Source organism: Perca flavescens, chromosome 11, assembly GCF_004354835.1.
Source record: "Perca flavescens isolate YP-PL-M2 chromosome 11, PFLA_1.0, whole genome shotgun sequence".
Lineage (NCBI taxonomy): Eukaryota > Metazoa > Chordata > Actinopteri > Perciformes > Percidae > Perca > Perca flavescens.
Window position 1 is genome coordinate 17,297,978 of NC_041341.1, and position 18,014 is coordinate 17,315,991.

Genomic DNA, 18,014 nt, shown 5'->3' on the forward strand with positions numbered 1-18,014 from the left:
TTCATTCAAACAGGAGTTTCATGTTCTGACATTAAAAAAGTATCACGTTATAGCAATAAATGATCAGGTTATAACATGAAACTTTTCACGTTATAACGTGATAAATAGTATATTGTAATAACAAGAAAATGTTCTTGTTATAACTTGATCAATTTGTATGTTGTGATAACGTGAAAACATCTTGTTAATACAATAAACTTTTCACATAATAATGTGATACTGATTTCTGCTGTGGCAGCACTACGCTTCCGTAACCTTATACTTCCACTCCACTACTGTATATTGTACTTTTAACTCTAAATACATATTTGACAATTATAGTAGGCATCTGCAGTAGACTAGTTACTTTTTTTTATATGCTTACATGATATGGCAGTAACATAGGCCTACTAATCCACCAAGTACTGTACAAAGTACCTAAAAACACTGAACTACAACATTAAAATGCCCTTATATCAATTTGTTAGTGATAAACACAGAATAATATAGCCTAATAATATATAATAATGTAACACTTTGAAAGGATCAATTCTGCATAATGTGTAGGTTTGATACATTTTGCTGATAATACTGTACTTTTATTTTTGAATTCAGGTAATGGAGGTTCTGAATACTTCTCCCCCGCTGAGTACAAGTAGGCCTAGGCCTACCTCACTTCTGTACTTTTACAACTAATAGAGTAGATGTACTGTGCTTAATGACCAATTTAGAGTATAAGAGGAGTTTTATAAGTAGGCTACAACTGGGTTGATTTATATTAGTAAAGTGTCTTGTGGAGATGGTCGGGGCCATGTGACAGTACACCCACAGGGGCTGGCACAGCCTCGTCTATCTGAGCTGCCTCATGCCGGCGGTCGGGCCTGACTGTATTTGGAGAATCCTCCCTTGTTTCTGGAGCAAGAGGCGGGCCTTTGGAAAGCAGGAATGCGCTGGAAGTTTTCCTGCAAGCTCCCACTTCACATGTTGAAGAGTCCCGCGTCTCGATATGGACATGTGGCCACTGGTGCTCCTGTTCGTCCAGCTCTGCTTCTGCTCCGGTTATGAAGGTAAGAAACTGACAAAGACTCTCATTCACATCCTGGACATTATTAACCCTGCTGGGACCAGAAGGATGAAATCATCGAACAGCTTATCTTTAGACTGGTGAAAAGGTATTGGATGTCATTGATTTAAGGATGGATTTAGATTCAAATCTTTATATTGGGAGAAGTGTTTTTTGTCACTTTTTTTTTGGCATGCATTTGAGGCTTCTTATCCTCACCGCTGGTTTTTGGTGAGCCGCGGTGGTGTTTACGTGGAGGGGGTGGACAGCGGGGGGAGTGCAGTGTGCATCTGGGAGACGTTTCTCTGCACAGAGCTCAGTCTGTGCTACTAATGAAAGCCCTGCAACTGTAGTGTAAGTGCAGTGCAAGTTTGATTTTTTTTGCCGTCTCTTTTAGTTTTTGCAAAGGACTTTCACATCTTGGAAGTAGGCTATTTACAGTATTTTACTGATAAGTTTCTGTCCTGGTGTTGAGTAAACATAGGACTCTCTCTCTCTCTCTCTCTCTCTCTCTCTCTCACACACACACACACACACACACACACACACACACACACACACACACACACACACACACACACACACACACACTACCGCAAGGATTAGTCGATCAATTCATTGACATTTGATGACTTTAGCTAAATGTAATGGACTTTTTTCCCCCATTTCCTCACCTTTTATAGACATAATTAAATTAAAAAGTCGATTAGTCGAAAACATAACTGTTGCAGCCCTACACTGAAGCATAGCATCCAACATAAGAAAACATACCGACTATCCAGATGGAGTCAGCCAAGAGCAGGGCCTGTAGCCTGCAGTAAGAAGCTGAAATGACTTCAAAGCGCAAATGGATGTAGTATTGTGTGTGTGTGTGTGTGTGTGTGTGTGTGTGTGTGTGTGTGTGTGTGTGTGTGTCACAGTGGCAATGTGCCTGTAAATGGTTTGAGAGTGGCTCACCACTGCTGTATGATCAGTACAGGCTGAAACATGAACACAAGCTGCAGAGCAGATTTACACTGACAGAATAAAAACGGCCTGTCGAGCTGACAGTGAAGGACTCTGGTCTGTACTTGTGTTTGTGTATGTGTGTGTTTATGAGGAGTTTATTTTACAGGGGTGTGATTGTGTTTCTTCTGGTGGTCAATTAGCCAGTTGTGTTGGTTGTGTTGAGTGTGCATGCCTCTAAACTGGGTGGCAGTGCACCAGAATGACTGCATTTGCACCTTATGGGCTCTTTTTTTTTAACAATGGAAATCGTTAAGCTTGGCCTGTGTGCTACATCCCTTCTTACAGTTAAACCCTGTCTCTCTAAGTATTTGTAAAAGCCTGATCACATTTTCCATGACGATTTATGTGCTGGTGTTAGTCTGGGGAAGATGCAATCTTCCACACTCAGGGAGTAGCTTGGGTAAATGCCAGCAAGAACCATCACTGGAGAACAGTGACTCTAATAAGTGTTTAGTTGTATCTCTGCCAAAGCAATGAGCAACACTTCACAACAAAGTAAATCCTGAGTAGTCACAAAGGATAACAAAAATTGTCATTTAACTGTTAATGAAATAGCTAAGAGGTAGTTACTGTTCTAAAGTTCATGCAGAAACACTTGGAACAATGGAACAATTCAGCACACTCTAGTTCGTCCTAATTGAATGCAACTGGCTGCAAGCGCTGCCTGTTAAAATGTCCAACAGGTAGCACTGAATATCCTTAATAAATGCTTTCTTCCCTTTTTTTAAGTTACAGACTAACTACCTCTGAATACTATAGTAAAGCATAGCATTTAGTTGTATGCGGTATAGTAGATGTGTTACTTAAAGCTGCAATAAGTGAGGACAGTGTCTCTCTCTCTTTTAGCTGTTCTGGTGTCCACCAACTCCTGAGAGAAATATCTGGCTTTTTAGCTGCTAAATGCTCCACTCTTTTCACCAGCTAATGGCTAACTGTGTCTGTCTGTGTACAGTGCGTTTATCAGGGATTGTTTTAGCTGAAAAGGGCTGCCTTCTTTTGGAAATGACACTGATTAGAGGGGAGTGTGTGGGCTGAAGAATCAACACAACTATCTAAAAGATTCAAAAATGCTCCGTAGAGCTGAGGGGACCTGCAGAGTCAGGTGATAATTCACTGAATAGGTTCATCACAATGAGCGACCCCTTTCACATTACACACAGTCATTTGATCCATTGTTAATTCAAAAATATTTATTAATGCAGCTTTAAGAGCAGATATATATGATAGTAAAGCAGCCCTATAACTGTGAATCTGAATATTAAACACTTTAGTCTTTCAGGTAATGTAGCGCTAAACCCTACGCAATTAGCTACTGAGCCTTTACTGGAAATACACCAACAATGAAAGACCCAAACCAGAGAATTTTCAAGTAAATATTATTCATATTATAACTTAATTATGATTTAAACAGCCACATAAGATGCTAGCCAGATAATTAATAAACATAATAATATACTTATATTATACTTGTAGTGAGCTATGGGTTTATCACTGTAGCTACGTATCAACTGTTGTATCTCAGTGTAAAATGTTAATGGAGATAAAAAAACCGCAGCAGCAATTGGCTCCTCAGGGTCGGAAACCGCTGATGTGATTAAGAAACCAGCAGCAGACGTGTCGGTACACAGTTAAAATAGGACAGAAATCATTAGTGCTCCAAACGCAATTATGTAACTCTGTAATCGTGGCGTGTTGAATTGAGCGATAAAGAAATGACATCCCATTTTATTTTCTGCTCTCTTCTGCTCTGTTAGCCTGTAGCTATACTTTAACACTTACAGGGAATGAGCTTTAATATCATGACAGTTTGTATTACAGGCCTGCAGAGAAAAGTTAACTGGAATATAGGGCTCTGTAATTTAATTTATTCACTTCCAGAGGTTTGTCAGGAAGGCTTCTACGCTTCCTGCACTATTCATTTTTAGACATCTTTCTCGCTCTTTCAGATCTCATTTGAAGTAGATGAACAGGAATATAATGCTGGCTGATGATGCCACCTCAGCTAGTAAAGGAGTCTGAGATCACATTTTATTTTCTTCAATTAGTTTGAATCTGGAGTGCTTAAATGAACAAAGGCCAAACCAGGCCCAGCCAATTTGATCCACATGCAGAGCTGCAGTGTAGTTTCTGTTCTGCATATCCAGTCCAACCTGTGCCACCTGTTTGCAGGAAAGGTAACAGCAGCAAACTTTTAGATATGCAGACGAAGACATTAAGGATTCATGAAAGTTCATTTCAATGTAACTTATCACCCAGAACATACACCCAAAAAAGATTTTTATTTCTGGTTGACTTTGGTGTAATGACACCTATAACAACATGAAGGTTAGTGTCTCTTTCTCTCGCCCTGCAGGCCATTATCATAGACTTTTTCACAGAAATTACTTCACACGTAAGAGTTTTGTTTAATCAAGGACGTTTTCTGCTGCTGGGAGGTTTACAGAGTTCACACTGCCCTGAGGGTCATCATATGTCCCTCATGGTCCTCATGGTTACTTCAGAGAGGGAAGAAGTCCAAAAGAAAACAGTTCAAGATGACTAACAATTAACAATGACTAAGTTCTATCTTGCATGTTATTGTGTAATTGTTTACATATTTCTTGTTCAGGCGTTTGTACAGACAATTAGCCTGGAAAAGTAAAATACTGGAAAAATAATAGATGTTTATCAAAGATGTATTTTTGAAACCATTGAAATAAAACAGTTGGTTTTCTGCAGCCACTTGTTAAATTTAATTTATTATTATTATTATTATTATTATTATTATTATTATTTTAAGATATTTATAATGGAGCCATTTTCTTTCCATATTAGAGAAATATTGTAAGCGCTCCTGTGCTTGTGGTAGGATTATCATTCATCATGGATTTTTATATCTAATCTGATTTATTTCATAAATATGATCTAATGCTCCTGCCTTTGGAATTGTTTCACCATTTGCATTCAAGTACTGGATTTGACTGAACTGAAATTAAATTACTGGACATACTATCAGTTCCTAATGGATAATATACTGGATAAAATGGCTTATCATTGTCCTCCGTCTACATAAAGGTGTCTATGAGTTTGTTTCATCCTGTAATGTGGGTCTTATACTTGTTTATTGTGGATATGGATATAACTCTGTCAGGTTATACAGTCTGGTTAAGTTAAATTGTTATGTTTAACTGTAATTGTATTGTTATCCTGGTGGTGGGGCAGGTTGGCAGGTGTAGAACTTTTCTGTCAGTGACTAAACCGAATGGTAAATCTGCAGTCTGCTAAACCTGTATGAGTGAGTTTGTGAGTGAGTGAAAGTTATAATCCTTAAAATTTCAGTCCTGGTTGCTTTGGTTACTACTGGTTACAGTAAATTGGGTTTAATACAACATAATAATTGTTACTGCTAGTTTTTGCTCTGTTACTCCCCTGAAAAATGTAAAATGACCCACTGGCATTTTGGCTAAAAATAGCCATCATCTTGTTTTGCAGACACATTTTTGAAGAATGGTCGCAGTAAGGGCTAATCGCAGCAGAAGTAGGAAATATTCGCTTTGTATTAGCAGTAACCTAATACAGTTCTGACATGGTGTAAAGAGAGTGATCAGTAAACAGTGAGGCTGATATCAATGAGATACAAAATATGAGGGTAAACATGCATGCATCGTTTCCTGTGAATCCCTTGTGCATGTGAAGGAAACTTGAATCCAGAAAGGGAATGCTGGACTCCGCCACTAAATACATTTTTAAATGGCTATTGACTTTATTTCATTATTTGTGGTAAAACCTGCCAGCCAATCCCAAACAAGTAGCTTTCATCTGTAACTAATGTTCACTTTGAACACACACACACACACACACACACACGCACACACACACACACACACACACACACACACACACACACACACCACACACACACACACACACACACACACCTGTAATTAGTTTTCCATACCTTTCTTTGCCTCCCTTCTTCCGAACATTGAGAAGTAGACACTGACGTTTTCCCCTTAGACAGCTAAATCTTACTCACTCAGTATGTGAGTTTGCTCTGTACAATCCATTTGGTGTGATCTGAATGCTAAAACCACAGAGTTTGTGTGTGTGTGTATTAGGTGACTTGTGGCATTTTGGTCCCGACAGCTTTTATTAAACTGACAGAAAAGCCATGATGAGGAATGGAGGAAACGGGATGCAAGATGTGCACACAGTATCAGGTTCAATGACCAACATATATAAAGCTGGAGGAGGTCTGAACACTCCTCCCTTGTGGATCCTGAACAGAGGACACATTCACACCGGGGTTCATAACATCCTGGGGCCAAGGTTGAACACCCTTCCCCCTACTTTAACCCCTTCTTCACCCATTTTCTATTTCCTCTCTGTTTTTATTGCTTCTTGACCCCATCCCTTTGTCCTCTTTCCTAAAATAATCCTCCTTGCTCATCACAATTCCCCTCACATTTGCCTTTCACCGCTATCACTAAACTGTGTCCTCCACAGCTCTACAGCCACCGCGGAGAAATATTTCAGTTCCTCTTGGATGCTTCTGTTTGTTTTATGGTCGAAATATCTTTTTCTCTGTCTGAGTGATCTGTTCACTGTTTAAAGTTGAGGTAAGATGGTAAGTAAGATCTATTGTAGCTGTTTTGAAACAAAAAGTTTCTAAATAGTTTCACTCCTTCCATTTCTACCAAACACAATAGGGGGCCACAGCAAAAAAAAACACTGGATTGAGCAGAATGAATCTGTGTGTTAAACAGATTCATTTTTTTCCAAACCAGCTGGAAAAAGAGGATCTTTTGTGATTTATTCCTTGTGCATGTGGTCTGTCCAAAAGATCCAGATCCCCCCAGAGTCTGGCTCAGATGAAAAGTTAAGCAATATTTTTAAGCCTGTTCTTGGTGCTCAGTGTCAGCCCAGGACAATGCTTTCTAACATTGCCTAACATCTTGGATGCAGGTCTTTTCATCGTATTAGTTGCTTTTTCTTCTTATCTTTCATCCCCAGGGTCAGGACAGTACGCCTACGGAGATGACGAGGACTGGTATTCCCGTAGATATAAAGGTGACTACATGCTCAGCTTGACCCTTGCCAATACATTCATACATACAGTACATGCATTCTGAAACATGACTCACATTTCAATTTAGAGACTGCTTATGTTGAGATCAAAGTAAATATGGTTTCCTAAATTGTTATGCAGACCAACAGAGAGTTAACTACATCCCTCTAGTCTTAAGGTCACAGTAAAATAGCAGTTAGACTGTCATTATCTAATGTGAGATATTTCAGAATGATACAGACTATATCGGTGGGGTTTAGTTAGCGAGAAGGATTTAAATAGAATCCTTCAGATTTGATTGGTAGTTAGCTTACACCAATACCTCCCTCACCAGCACTGTAAGAAACAGAAGGTCAAAGGAGAAATAAATAAATTAGAGCAAAAGCATAAACAAAGCTTTTGCTGTCTGACGTCCAAACAAACCTATGATATTGCTCTGCAAGCTGCTACTGTATGTCTGCGAGCTACTACAACCCACTAGCTTATAGTGGCTAGTTGCCCCAAATCACATTTGATTGGATTAATTTATACGTGCACACGTAATTTACAAGAGATCAAGATGTGTCATCAGTAATATTTTAATGTTTTACGTAGGAGACGTTGTATAATACTTTTCTTTTTGGAGTATAACCTGAACAATTAACACGGAACACAGGATTAAGAATTAGAAAAAACAAACATTTAAATATCTCTAATGTGGCATAATTCAATACCAGTTAGCCTAGAACAGCCAGTTTTGTGACTTTGTTGCGTCAAAGTAGCTTCCAGCTTTAAATTTGGGGTCAGTTAGACACGGAACATTATCGTCCAGGCCAAACTAAACTCTCCCCTTGTGTAAAAGCTCAAATGTAGTATTATTTTCTCTTACTCAGTGGTTTGTGGAGACTTTGCCAACACACACACATACAGAGAGGCAGGCTTGCCATGTGATGAATACTCATTTTTATTTCAACTGGAAATTAGCCTGAACTGGTGTGTATTCTCTTCAAATGTGTGCATCATGCATGTGTGTGTGTTGGTGAGTGTTTGTACTGAGCCAGCAGGAAATTAAGTGCAGATTTTGATGAGAACCTTGTGGCCCCTCCAACTTGGCATGAAACAAGGAATTCTTACACAAGTGTTGTGGAGATGGGCAGAGGTGTCCGCCATGGGAGGAGAAATGTTGAAAGCAAATGCATGTTGTCAGGTCTTACAGGATTTGTTTGTCATTTTGGGAAATGTACTTATTCGCTTTCTTGATTAGACTTGAATGAGCAGATCAATACCACTCTCGATGTAGCTAAAGATAGCAGGGTTAGCTTAGCATAAAGGCTGAAAATAGGGGGAAAACACATAGACTGTAAATATTAATGAACAATGCATCCTGTTCGGCGAAGCGCTGCAAATGCGGAAGTGCCTTAAATCTGCATTCTATCTGAATTCCAGCAGGGGGCGAGACGTGCGGTTGCAAAAGGAAGTGACCCACTTCTCACTGGATTTATTATCTCAGTAAACATTTTCATCATGAGTTTATGGTCTCAATCGCTAGTTTTAAGTCTTCTGCAACACAGAATGATGTTCATTTTTTGAATTATGGTCTCGTTGATTTTAATATCAACGAGCGTGGCTATGATGTGATTGCCAGTGAAAGTGTGTAATGTAACGTGGCTCCTCCCTCACTCCTCCCTCTCGTCTAAAATCATCACATCCGCAACCAGGATGGCTGCGCCCATAACGGCAAACTCAACGACTCATAGCAGATCTCCACAAACCAATAGGTGACGTCAGACATGGTTGGCACCTGGGAAAACAGCTACCATGGTTCTGTCCAAAGTTAACAAAAATTAACTAGCACCTCTAAAGCTCATAAAGGTCTTTAACATGTTATATACCAAATGTATAATCCAGAAAGTTAGGTAATCTAGGAAAGTACTGTGCCCGGCCAAGAAATAGCCTGGCACATAACCCATGGATGTAATCCCCCCCTCCCCCATAAAACTGCAACCTTTTACACTTTTATTGTACTGATTAAAAAAAAAAAACTATAGCGTGTTAATTTGTGAGCTTAGCTAGTGGGTGGATTTTGTTACCTTCGGACAGAGCCAGCCTGTTTCACCCTGTTTACAGTCTTCATGCTAAGCTAAGCTAACCGGCTGCTGGCGGTAGCTCAGTACAGACACAACATTTGTATCAAATTCTTTTATTATTATTCCTTAAGGAAGGATTTTTTTTGTCAGTCTTATCAATGTCATGTTATGGCGGACTAAAAATCAGTAGGCTAGTGTAATAAGTATAAATAAAGTGCTGCACTCTCATCACTGTTATCTGTGTGGAAATTTCAACACTCTATTACACACGCACTCTTAAACTTAAGTGCTCTCTACACATCATTATCTGTCTTTTCCTCAAGTGAGACTATCTTCTCTGCCTCATGAGACACTGTTGGATAAGAAGTCACAGATGAGGTAATAAGAAATCCTCCGTATCTGTCTGAACTCAGATGATGGGCGGGTTTTAACATTTTCACACTTTTAAAGGAAGTCTTTCTAAGCTTTTATAGGATTCAGGTAAGTGCTTATCATTGAAGACTGATACTCTCCCACTCCAAAGCTGTACCATTAAAAATATATATATAATTGCCTTGATGCAGTGAAGGAAATGTCAGAGCAGCAGTTTTCCTTCCATCTTTAGGGACTCCGTGGTGCACGCCCATTAAGGTGAAACATGGGGATGTGAGCTGTCGCACATCCAGAGGAGAACACTACAGGAACGTGATGGGGACTCGCTGTAAAATCCGCTGCAAGCAGGGATACGAGTCCCAGAGCTCAGAGGTGGTGTGTATGGCCAGCAAACACTGGTCCTCTAACTACGCCTGCAGAGGTAAAAATTAACATCCTTTTGAACACACACACACATGCCCTCATGCATGCACGTACCTACATACTAGGTTTGCCTCATGGGGATTCCTGACATTAATTCTTACATTTTTGAGAAAGCTCATTCTTGGCCCTGGAAATAGCAGGTTCACATGCTAACTTTTTATGACGGAGTTTGTTTTTTTTGTTCCGAATCTTACATTTTTAATTAATTAAAACTATTTGATGTTCAGGATTATACAATTAATTTATGTTCATACAAAAAATTTGTAAACAATTACATGGATACATTTCTTTCTACCTGAAGTCTATTCTCGTCAGTGTTTGAAAGCCTTTTTGAAAACAGTATTTACACCATGGGACACTAAATCACTCCATGGGAAATCACTCACACTACTACTACTACTACTGCTGTTAAGGTAGGGTTATACTCGGAAAAAATAAACTAGTGCATTCGATAATGAAAAGCAAAAGTTTGTATAGCTGTTCTAAAGAGCTGGCCATTGTGGAGATGGCAGAAATTAGATCATTGTTTAAATGAGGGGGATAACGGACACAAACTTTCAGACAATCTCTCCTTGAAGGCAACCGTATGGTTTTTCTCAGTCGTACCCATGAAAAAATAAGTAATTGTTTGAAGAATGAAAAAAGAGAGCTTGTGAGATAAGTTCAAACCTCCTGGCCAATCAGTGTCTGAACTCACACATTGTCTGTTTCGTAAAGTTACAGAAATTGTCAAACACAGCCCCATCATACATTTGACATGGGAAAGGTGTTAGGGGAAGGAGATTTCAGATTATTTTTGATCATCTGACAAGCACTTTGTTTAAAGCATACTAACCCCTTTAGTCCCCCTATTGCAATTAAGGATACTGAATGAAGTTTACTACTACTACTACTACTACTACTACTACAACCACCATTACTACTGTTGATCTAGAATCAGTTTTAGTGTTGGTCCATTACACGATAACTATGTAATTAAAAAGAAGGAACAACGAGGAGTGGTTGATACATGAGTTTTAATAAAAGACCAAGATGGACCAGTAGACTGTATTATTAAATATATGCATCAACCTAAATGTATTGCATGTACCTGAACCAAATTAAACCAAGCAAATCATCCCTTAACTCAAAGCAAGTCTTCCATCAACACTGAGCTCTTTCTCTGTCAGAGATCCGATGTCCCAAGCTGGACATGCCCGTTAACGGCGGCTACAAGTGTTCAGACGGCTCCTACTTCAACTCTCGCTGTGAGTTCTTCTGCTCTGCTGGATTCAGTCTGAAGGGCCAGAAGATAGCAACCTGCCAGCACAGCAAATCATGGAGTGCCGGAGTTCCCATCTGTGTTGGTAAGAATGTGTGTGTTGTTCTTTTGTGCTTAATTTCATCTCCCGCAGAGGACTGAGCCTACAGACTACTGAGCTGCAAAACACATGTAACAGTTAATTACTTGCTTAAGGCATAGCTGGAGACTACAGAGTATTTCCCATAATACAAGGTTATATGGTCGATGTTTGGAAAAAAACAAGCCTCTAGACATGTACACAGACACACACAATACTGTGGTTTGTCTCTCATCACCTTCATCTGGCCAATAGAGTCCACATTTCCTATTCTTCACTTGTGGCCTATGTAGTAAAATATACATTTAAATGTGTTTATTTTCTTTTGTTGTTGTTTCTTTCTCTCTTTCTCTGTAGATATGGATCCTCCAAAAATCAAGTGTCCTAATCTGAAGGATAAGTGGGCAGAGCCAGGAAAACTGACAGCGAGGGTGACCTGGGACACACCAGAGGGTGTAGACACTGCAGATGGCATCCTTACAGAGTCAGTCTCATCTTCACCGCCCTTTTAAACTTTTTCTCCCATTTTGCTACATTGCACTTAGTCTGTTTTAGTCCTGTTGGTTAACCCACTCTGAACAGGGAGATCACAGTGAAAGATTACAACAGAGTATGTCTTTTTCAGTGTTACCCTGAAAGGAAAACCTTCAAAATCAGACTTCCCAGAGGGCCTCCATAAGATGTCCTACACTGTGTTCGACCGTGCAGGGAACAAAGGATCCTGTCGCTTCACTGTCCGAGTGAGAGGTGAGCCTTTAAAAGCTTTTTGATAGTCTATATAGCTTCATTTTATGGGTTATTTCCAAGAAGTTTCCTGGAAATTACTATGTAATTTGCTACTACACTTCTAATTATATCAAATGAATTGCTAATGTAGCCTACACGTCTTTTTGTCAGTGCACAGCAGGTCAACTGAACATGTAAAAATGTGATAAATGCATATAGGACAGTGTTGTAGTTGAGTCACCAACTGTCGAGTCCAAGTCAAGTCTTGAGTCCGAGTCCAAGTTCGAGTCACCATTACCTGAGTTCGAGTCTGAGTTGAGTCATGATGAGTCCAGAGAACAGCGACTCGAGTCTCCATCACTTGTTCCTGCATGAAACACTAGACAAGACTAAATATATATCAATACCTTATATCAAAATTGTATGACCTATTACACATAAAAGTATTCAGGAACTTCATCAAACTTCCGAGTCCTATTTCATGAATGCTCGAGTCCGATTTCATGAATCCTTGAGTCTGAGTCCAAGTCCAAGTCATCAGTGCCTGAGTCCAAACTGAGTCACAAGTACAGAGAACAGCTACTCGAGTCGGACTCGAGTCCGAGTCCAGGACTTGAGTACTCCATCACTAGTATGGGCAACAGTACAATTCAACCTATATGGAGAATACATTTTTCAGAGAGATAAAATTAACATTCACTCTGGTTTATATTGAGTTTATCTCTCTTGAAAACTCCTGTAATTTCCCTATTATTAATACCAAATTGCAGGGAACTTACTTACTTCTGGTCTTAACTGACATCATTTTTAGAATATAGCGAACAAAAATAATTAAATTCTTCCAACCAAAATCCCTTTTCATTGTAGACATGTAAACACATAGAAGGCCAATCTTCCTTTTTTTCCCTTTACTTCAATGCGACTTCGCTGCCTCATGTCTCCTGACGATTTTCTGTCTAATGTGCCTCTCTTTCTGTGCAGTGCGCCGCTGCAGCCCACTGTTTGCCCCTGACAACGGTTATATGAAGTGCGACAGTGACGGAGACAACTATGGTGCCACTTGTGAGTTCACTTGCACCGGCGGCTACGAGCTTCAGGGCAGCGCTGCCCGAGTCTGTCAATCTGGACTCACCTGGTCTGGCTTAGACACCACCTGTGCAGGTACATACACAACAATCTTTTATTTATTTTTTTAAACGTATTATTTACTTGTTTTCAATTGCTCATAGCAGTTTTCAAAACTACACTTACAACAACTACATCTACAGGAATAAAACAAAAACAAGCAAAAAAAGGCAAAAGAAGAAAAAAAGGAGAAAATTAACAAGAAAAATAATTTTTGAAAAATAAAAGGTGAGTAGATAAGAGTGGATGTATTTGTAATAACAAGAGTTGCATTATGACTCAACATTAATATTAATTTTCAGTTTCACTGAAAGACGTGGTGCGGATAAGTTTCTATTATTAGATTGTTTTAGGACTAGTATTCAGCCACAGAACATAACAGGGACATTCTGAGTATACTATAAAACAAAAACAGTTTGACAAATTGGGATACTTTTATGCTGATTGGGCAGGTTTAAGGCTTTAAAGTCAGTTTCCATGTCTCATTCTCCGTGCTCTGACTTTATTTTTAATTTGTGCTATCTAGTGGCAATAAACACAACCGTCTTGTGTAAAGTTTGCCTACCTCTGCTAAGCTGGTTCCATGTGAGTGAGAAACTCAGTGGAGGAGAAAATGGGCCCCCTGTGCCATCCATAGATTCGAAAAAATCTATACTTGACACCCTCTATTGAATGCCTGTATCTGTGAGACATGAACAAGTAGTGGATGGGAGAGACTTGAGTGTTGCAACACACCATCAGTAATTTGTACCCAAATCCTGCAGGTTCAGTTCACTGAATAAACTTCTACGGTGCACGACATCTGCTCAACAGCCCGAAAGAATCAAATTATGCAGCATCTCACTGTGATATTGCGTTGTATCAAATCTCGTACTTTTGTAATGTGTGTCATGGCTTGTCATATCACTTCATTGTACATTCAATGTCATCACAGCCATGAACATTAACGTGGGAGTGCGTACAGCTGCTGCACTGCTGGACCAGTTCTATGAGAAGCGACGGCTCCTCATTATCTCGGCCCCAACGGCTGCCAATCATAACTATCGCTTCCAGATGACTAACTTACAGGTGAGGCACGACTCACAGGGAGAACACGAGTTGTATGTGGGGCTAGTGAGACGGAGGGAAGAGGCGATGGAAGGCTGGAGTGATTTGTGTCTCCACTGCTACTCGCAAACAGGACCGCAGTGTGTTTGGTTTCTTTCTCGCTTTGCTGCGTAAGTGGGACAAAGAAGTGAAACAAATAAATAGGGGGAGGGTCCAGAAAATGTCAAGGCGATGAATAAATGATTCTGACAACTAGCGTTGATAAGGTTTATTCTAGGGCTGGATGTTTCCACGGCTCGTCAGAAACCGTTAAGTCAGAGCTGTCTTTGAATGCCTGACCTTTCAAAGTGACAGGTCAACTGGAAGACAAAACTGTGTTAAAAGTTTGTGAAAAACCTAAGTGATTAGTGATGGAATCTCGCAGGTCATGAGTTGTTGGTGCTACTCAGAGCTACTAATCAATTAGTTGAACTGAGGGTGTCACCTTGGACTTTCAGAAATTGTAATTATTTTATTAGTTCAATTTAAGAAATCTTAAAATTATATCTATTCCTTTTACCTTATTGAAAACTCCAGATTCGATGAATATGCAAATATTGTTCATATTCTGCGGGACACAAGCTGTTTCTTTCTTCCCTGAAAAGCCCACTCATTCATTCATTCATTCAGCCCATTTCAAGTTTCCTTGTTTCCTACTTTAGTTCGGCAGAGTTGTATATCCTCTGTGAAATACAGTTTACTTTTGCCTGCATATAAATCAACAACAAAGCTATAAAACAGCAACACTTCTAGATCAGTTTCTCGCTCTCTGTATCTTTCTCTCAGCACGCTCAGTGTGGACTGGACCTGAGGCATGTCACAGTAATTGAGCTGGTTGGGACTTACCCTGCACAGATTGGCCGAATTCGACACAGGCTGCTCCCTCCAGCACTGGCCCTGCAGATCAGGTACACACACACACACACACACACACACACACACACGAAAAAGTATGCAAGTATTATCATTTAACGTATCAAAAGTAAAAGTACTCATTCTGCAGCAAAATGTTCTCTGTCAGTGTTTTACTATTACATATGACATCTGATTTCTGGAATAACATTACTGTTGCATTAATGTGTGTTGCATTTTACTGCTGTACATGTTTAAGGTTAAGCTAATTAAATAATCTACAGCAAGCAATGCATCATATTCTATAAGATCATCATATGTTTGTAGCGTCGCTTTCCTGTGAGAACTACGTATCTCTAAAAGGTCAACTTTTCATTAGCTCAGACACAGCTTTGTGACAATGCATGTTCCAACTGATCCAAGAGGGTGTTTAAACAGTTTATTTAGCGTAAGAAGTAATTTTCTCAACCCATAAAGGAACACTTCAGCCTTCGGTTTATCGGAACATTCAAATTAAAAATCACCAAATTTGGAGATACATTTTGTAATCTGAAAAGTAACTCAAGTTGTCAAGGCAAATGCAGTGAAAAAAGTAAAAAGTAAAACATTTCCCTTTTACATGTACTGGAGTAGAAGTATAAAGTTGCATACAATGGAAATACTTGAGTAAAGTACCTCAAAAAGATTACGTATAGTACTTGAGTAAATGTACTGAGTTTCTTTCCACCACTGCTGCTCACTGAGCTGATGTGTGTTTCCTAGGATACTGCTACGGATTCCTCAAAGGTCTTTCCAAATGGTGCTGGTAGACAAGCAGGGCATGGACAAGCAACGCTACCCGTTCCCGATCACATCGGCTGAATTATTCACCACCATCGACACCTTCCCCCTCCGCAAGGATGAGATGGTGCTACAGCAGGAAGCGGGCCAGAACTGTCAATCATAAAACACGTCCACGGACTCTCAGCCATTGTTGATCCTTCTCCCTCTCAGTCACAGCAGACAGATTTTCTGTTTCTAACATGTCAAACACTACCTGAACTCATTTAGTCTGGTTTCCAGTGTGTGTCTCTGTGTGTGTGTGTGTGTGTGTGTGTGTGTGTTGATCTGAAGCATTATTGAAAGAGGTTGACTAAATGGAACAGGTCATACAGTACATTAAAATCATATTGATTCCTGTGTCTTGTCTATTTGTATGTTTTATTATTATTATTATTATTAATATTTTCAAACCAGAAATATGTTTTACTATTTTGTACAAAAAAAGTATTTTACTGTATGAACTGGGAAACTCTTCGCCTGTTTAATATTTATATCTCACATCTTTTAATAATGATGTACACTCTCTGGAATACTGTGTGTGTGTCTGTGTGTTTAATGTACAGGAGAGTGATGCTGCTCTGTTACCATGCTGTACATCTATGTCTGAATTTACAAGACACTGATTAAATGTTTATCATCAAGAATGTGATCTTCAGCGTGTCAATGTGAGTGCAAGAGACATGTATGATCGTCTGAGGCTAAGTCAAGATAAATTAATGAAGGGAGAATAAAGAATGGATTAAAAATCTCCATCTTTATCAACTTATTTTTAGTACAATTAAGTTCTAAACATTTTATAAACTCATGCTCCAGAACAAAAAAACAATTAATCAATAAAGGTAAACACAGTTATTGAAATACAGTTTTCAGAAAAAGTGTCTGAAATCAATTTCCTCATTCAGGCCTGGATTGGATAAAACATGGAGCTTTTTTATCGCATTCTTTTCCACAAACAGTTTATCCAACTGTACACAAAGACATTTAAATAGTTTAATATTGGATATATTCTCAAACAAAAGAGGCAAACAGTAAGTCTATGGAAAGATGTGTTTATTTCAAAATATTCCTGTAACACATTTGAGACAAAATGAATACACTGAGTTTGATGCTTGGAAACCAGACACAACAGAGATAGTACATGCTGTACATCAAGAGTTTCTTCGGTAATCGGATATAGCACGAGCCTCTCATCTAAAGTATGTTGTAAAGTGACCATCGTGTATTTTTACTATAATTGTGCAGTGTGAATCTGTTGTGCTCTGGGAGTTCAGAGCAGAGGGTTTGCCAAGGGCAAGCAAAACAAAATTGGCATTCCACATGAGAAATGGTTGTACATTTTTGTGAATTTCGTGATTCATTACAGGAGGGCGAATGGCAGAGCCCCGGGCAACAGGGACAAGGTGACTGTCACTTACTCATTATTAGGCTCCCCCTGAGATGAAGGCAGCTGGCCTCAGTGCTGACTCACTCTATAGATACACACAGCCTCTGTCTCAGGGCTCTTGCACTTAGAATCACACTTTCTTTTTTGAGTGTAAAATTATATAATTATAAGTGCTTTACATAACCATCTTTTGTTCTTCTACCTCTGTTTTATCTCATACCATGCAGTATCTATTATCACACTGATACAGTGTTATGTTAATTTACATAGAAGCTAATCTAAATTGTGTAATCTGTCTAGATTTTTTTGTTTTTGACAATCAGAGGTGGAAAGTTACTAACTACAAACTCTTGTTACTGCAAGTACATTCTTCAAGACCTTGTACATTTTTGTGCTGAGATACATTTCCAATAATTTTGCTTTCAATTAACATCAGTTCATGTCATCAAGCAACAAGACTCTACAAGAGTCTACAATCATGCTAGCAGCTCTGTGAGGCTTTACATTAGCACCCTGGATCTTTAAGCTAATTGCTAACATCTGCATGCTAACCTGCTCACAAACACAATGCTAATGCGGATGTTTTCCAGGTATAATGTTTACCATGTTCACCATCTTAGTTTAGCCTGTTAGCATGCTAGTATTTAGCAATTAGCATTAAACACAAACTACAGCTGAAGCTGATGGGAATGTCATTAGTTTCGTAGGTTTTTGATTGAAA

The 18,014-nt window shown here is 39.2% G+C and overlaps 1 protein-coding gene across 1 annotated transcript; it reads left to right on the plus strand.

Moving 5' to 3' along the window:
• The first annotated feature begins 824 nt into the window (after positions 1-824).
• Positions 825-16,550, plus strand: srpx (sushi-repeat containing protein X-linked). The gene is made up of 10 exons (XM_028591597.1): positions 825-1,046; positions 7,043-7,099; positions 9,768-9,956; positions 11,128-11,304; positions 11,656-11,782; positions 11,924-12,045; positions 13,006-13,185; positions 14,084-14,217; positions 15,022-15,143; positions 15,850-16,550. Exons 1-10 carry the CDS (start codon positions 986-988, stop codon positions 16,031-16,033), a joined length of 1,353 nt encoding a protein of 450 aa, XP_028447398.1. The 5' UTR covers positions 825-985; the 3' UTR covers positions 16,034-16,550.
• The last annotated feature ends 1,464 nt before the right edge of the window (positions 16,551-18,014 follow it).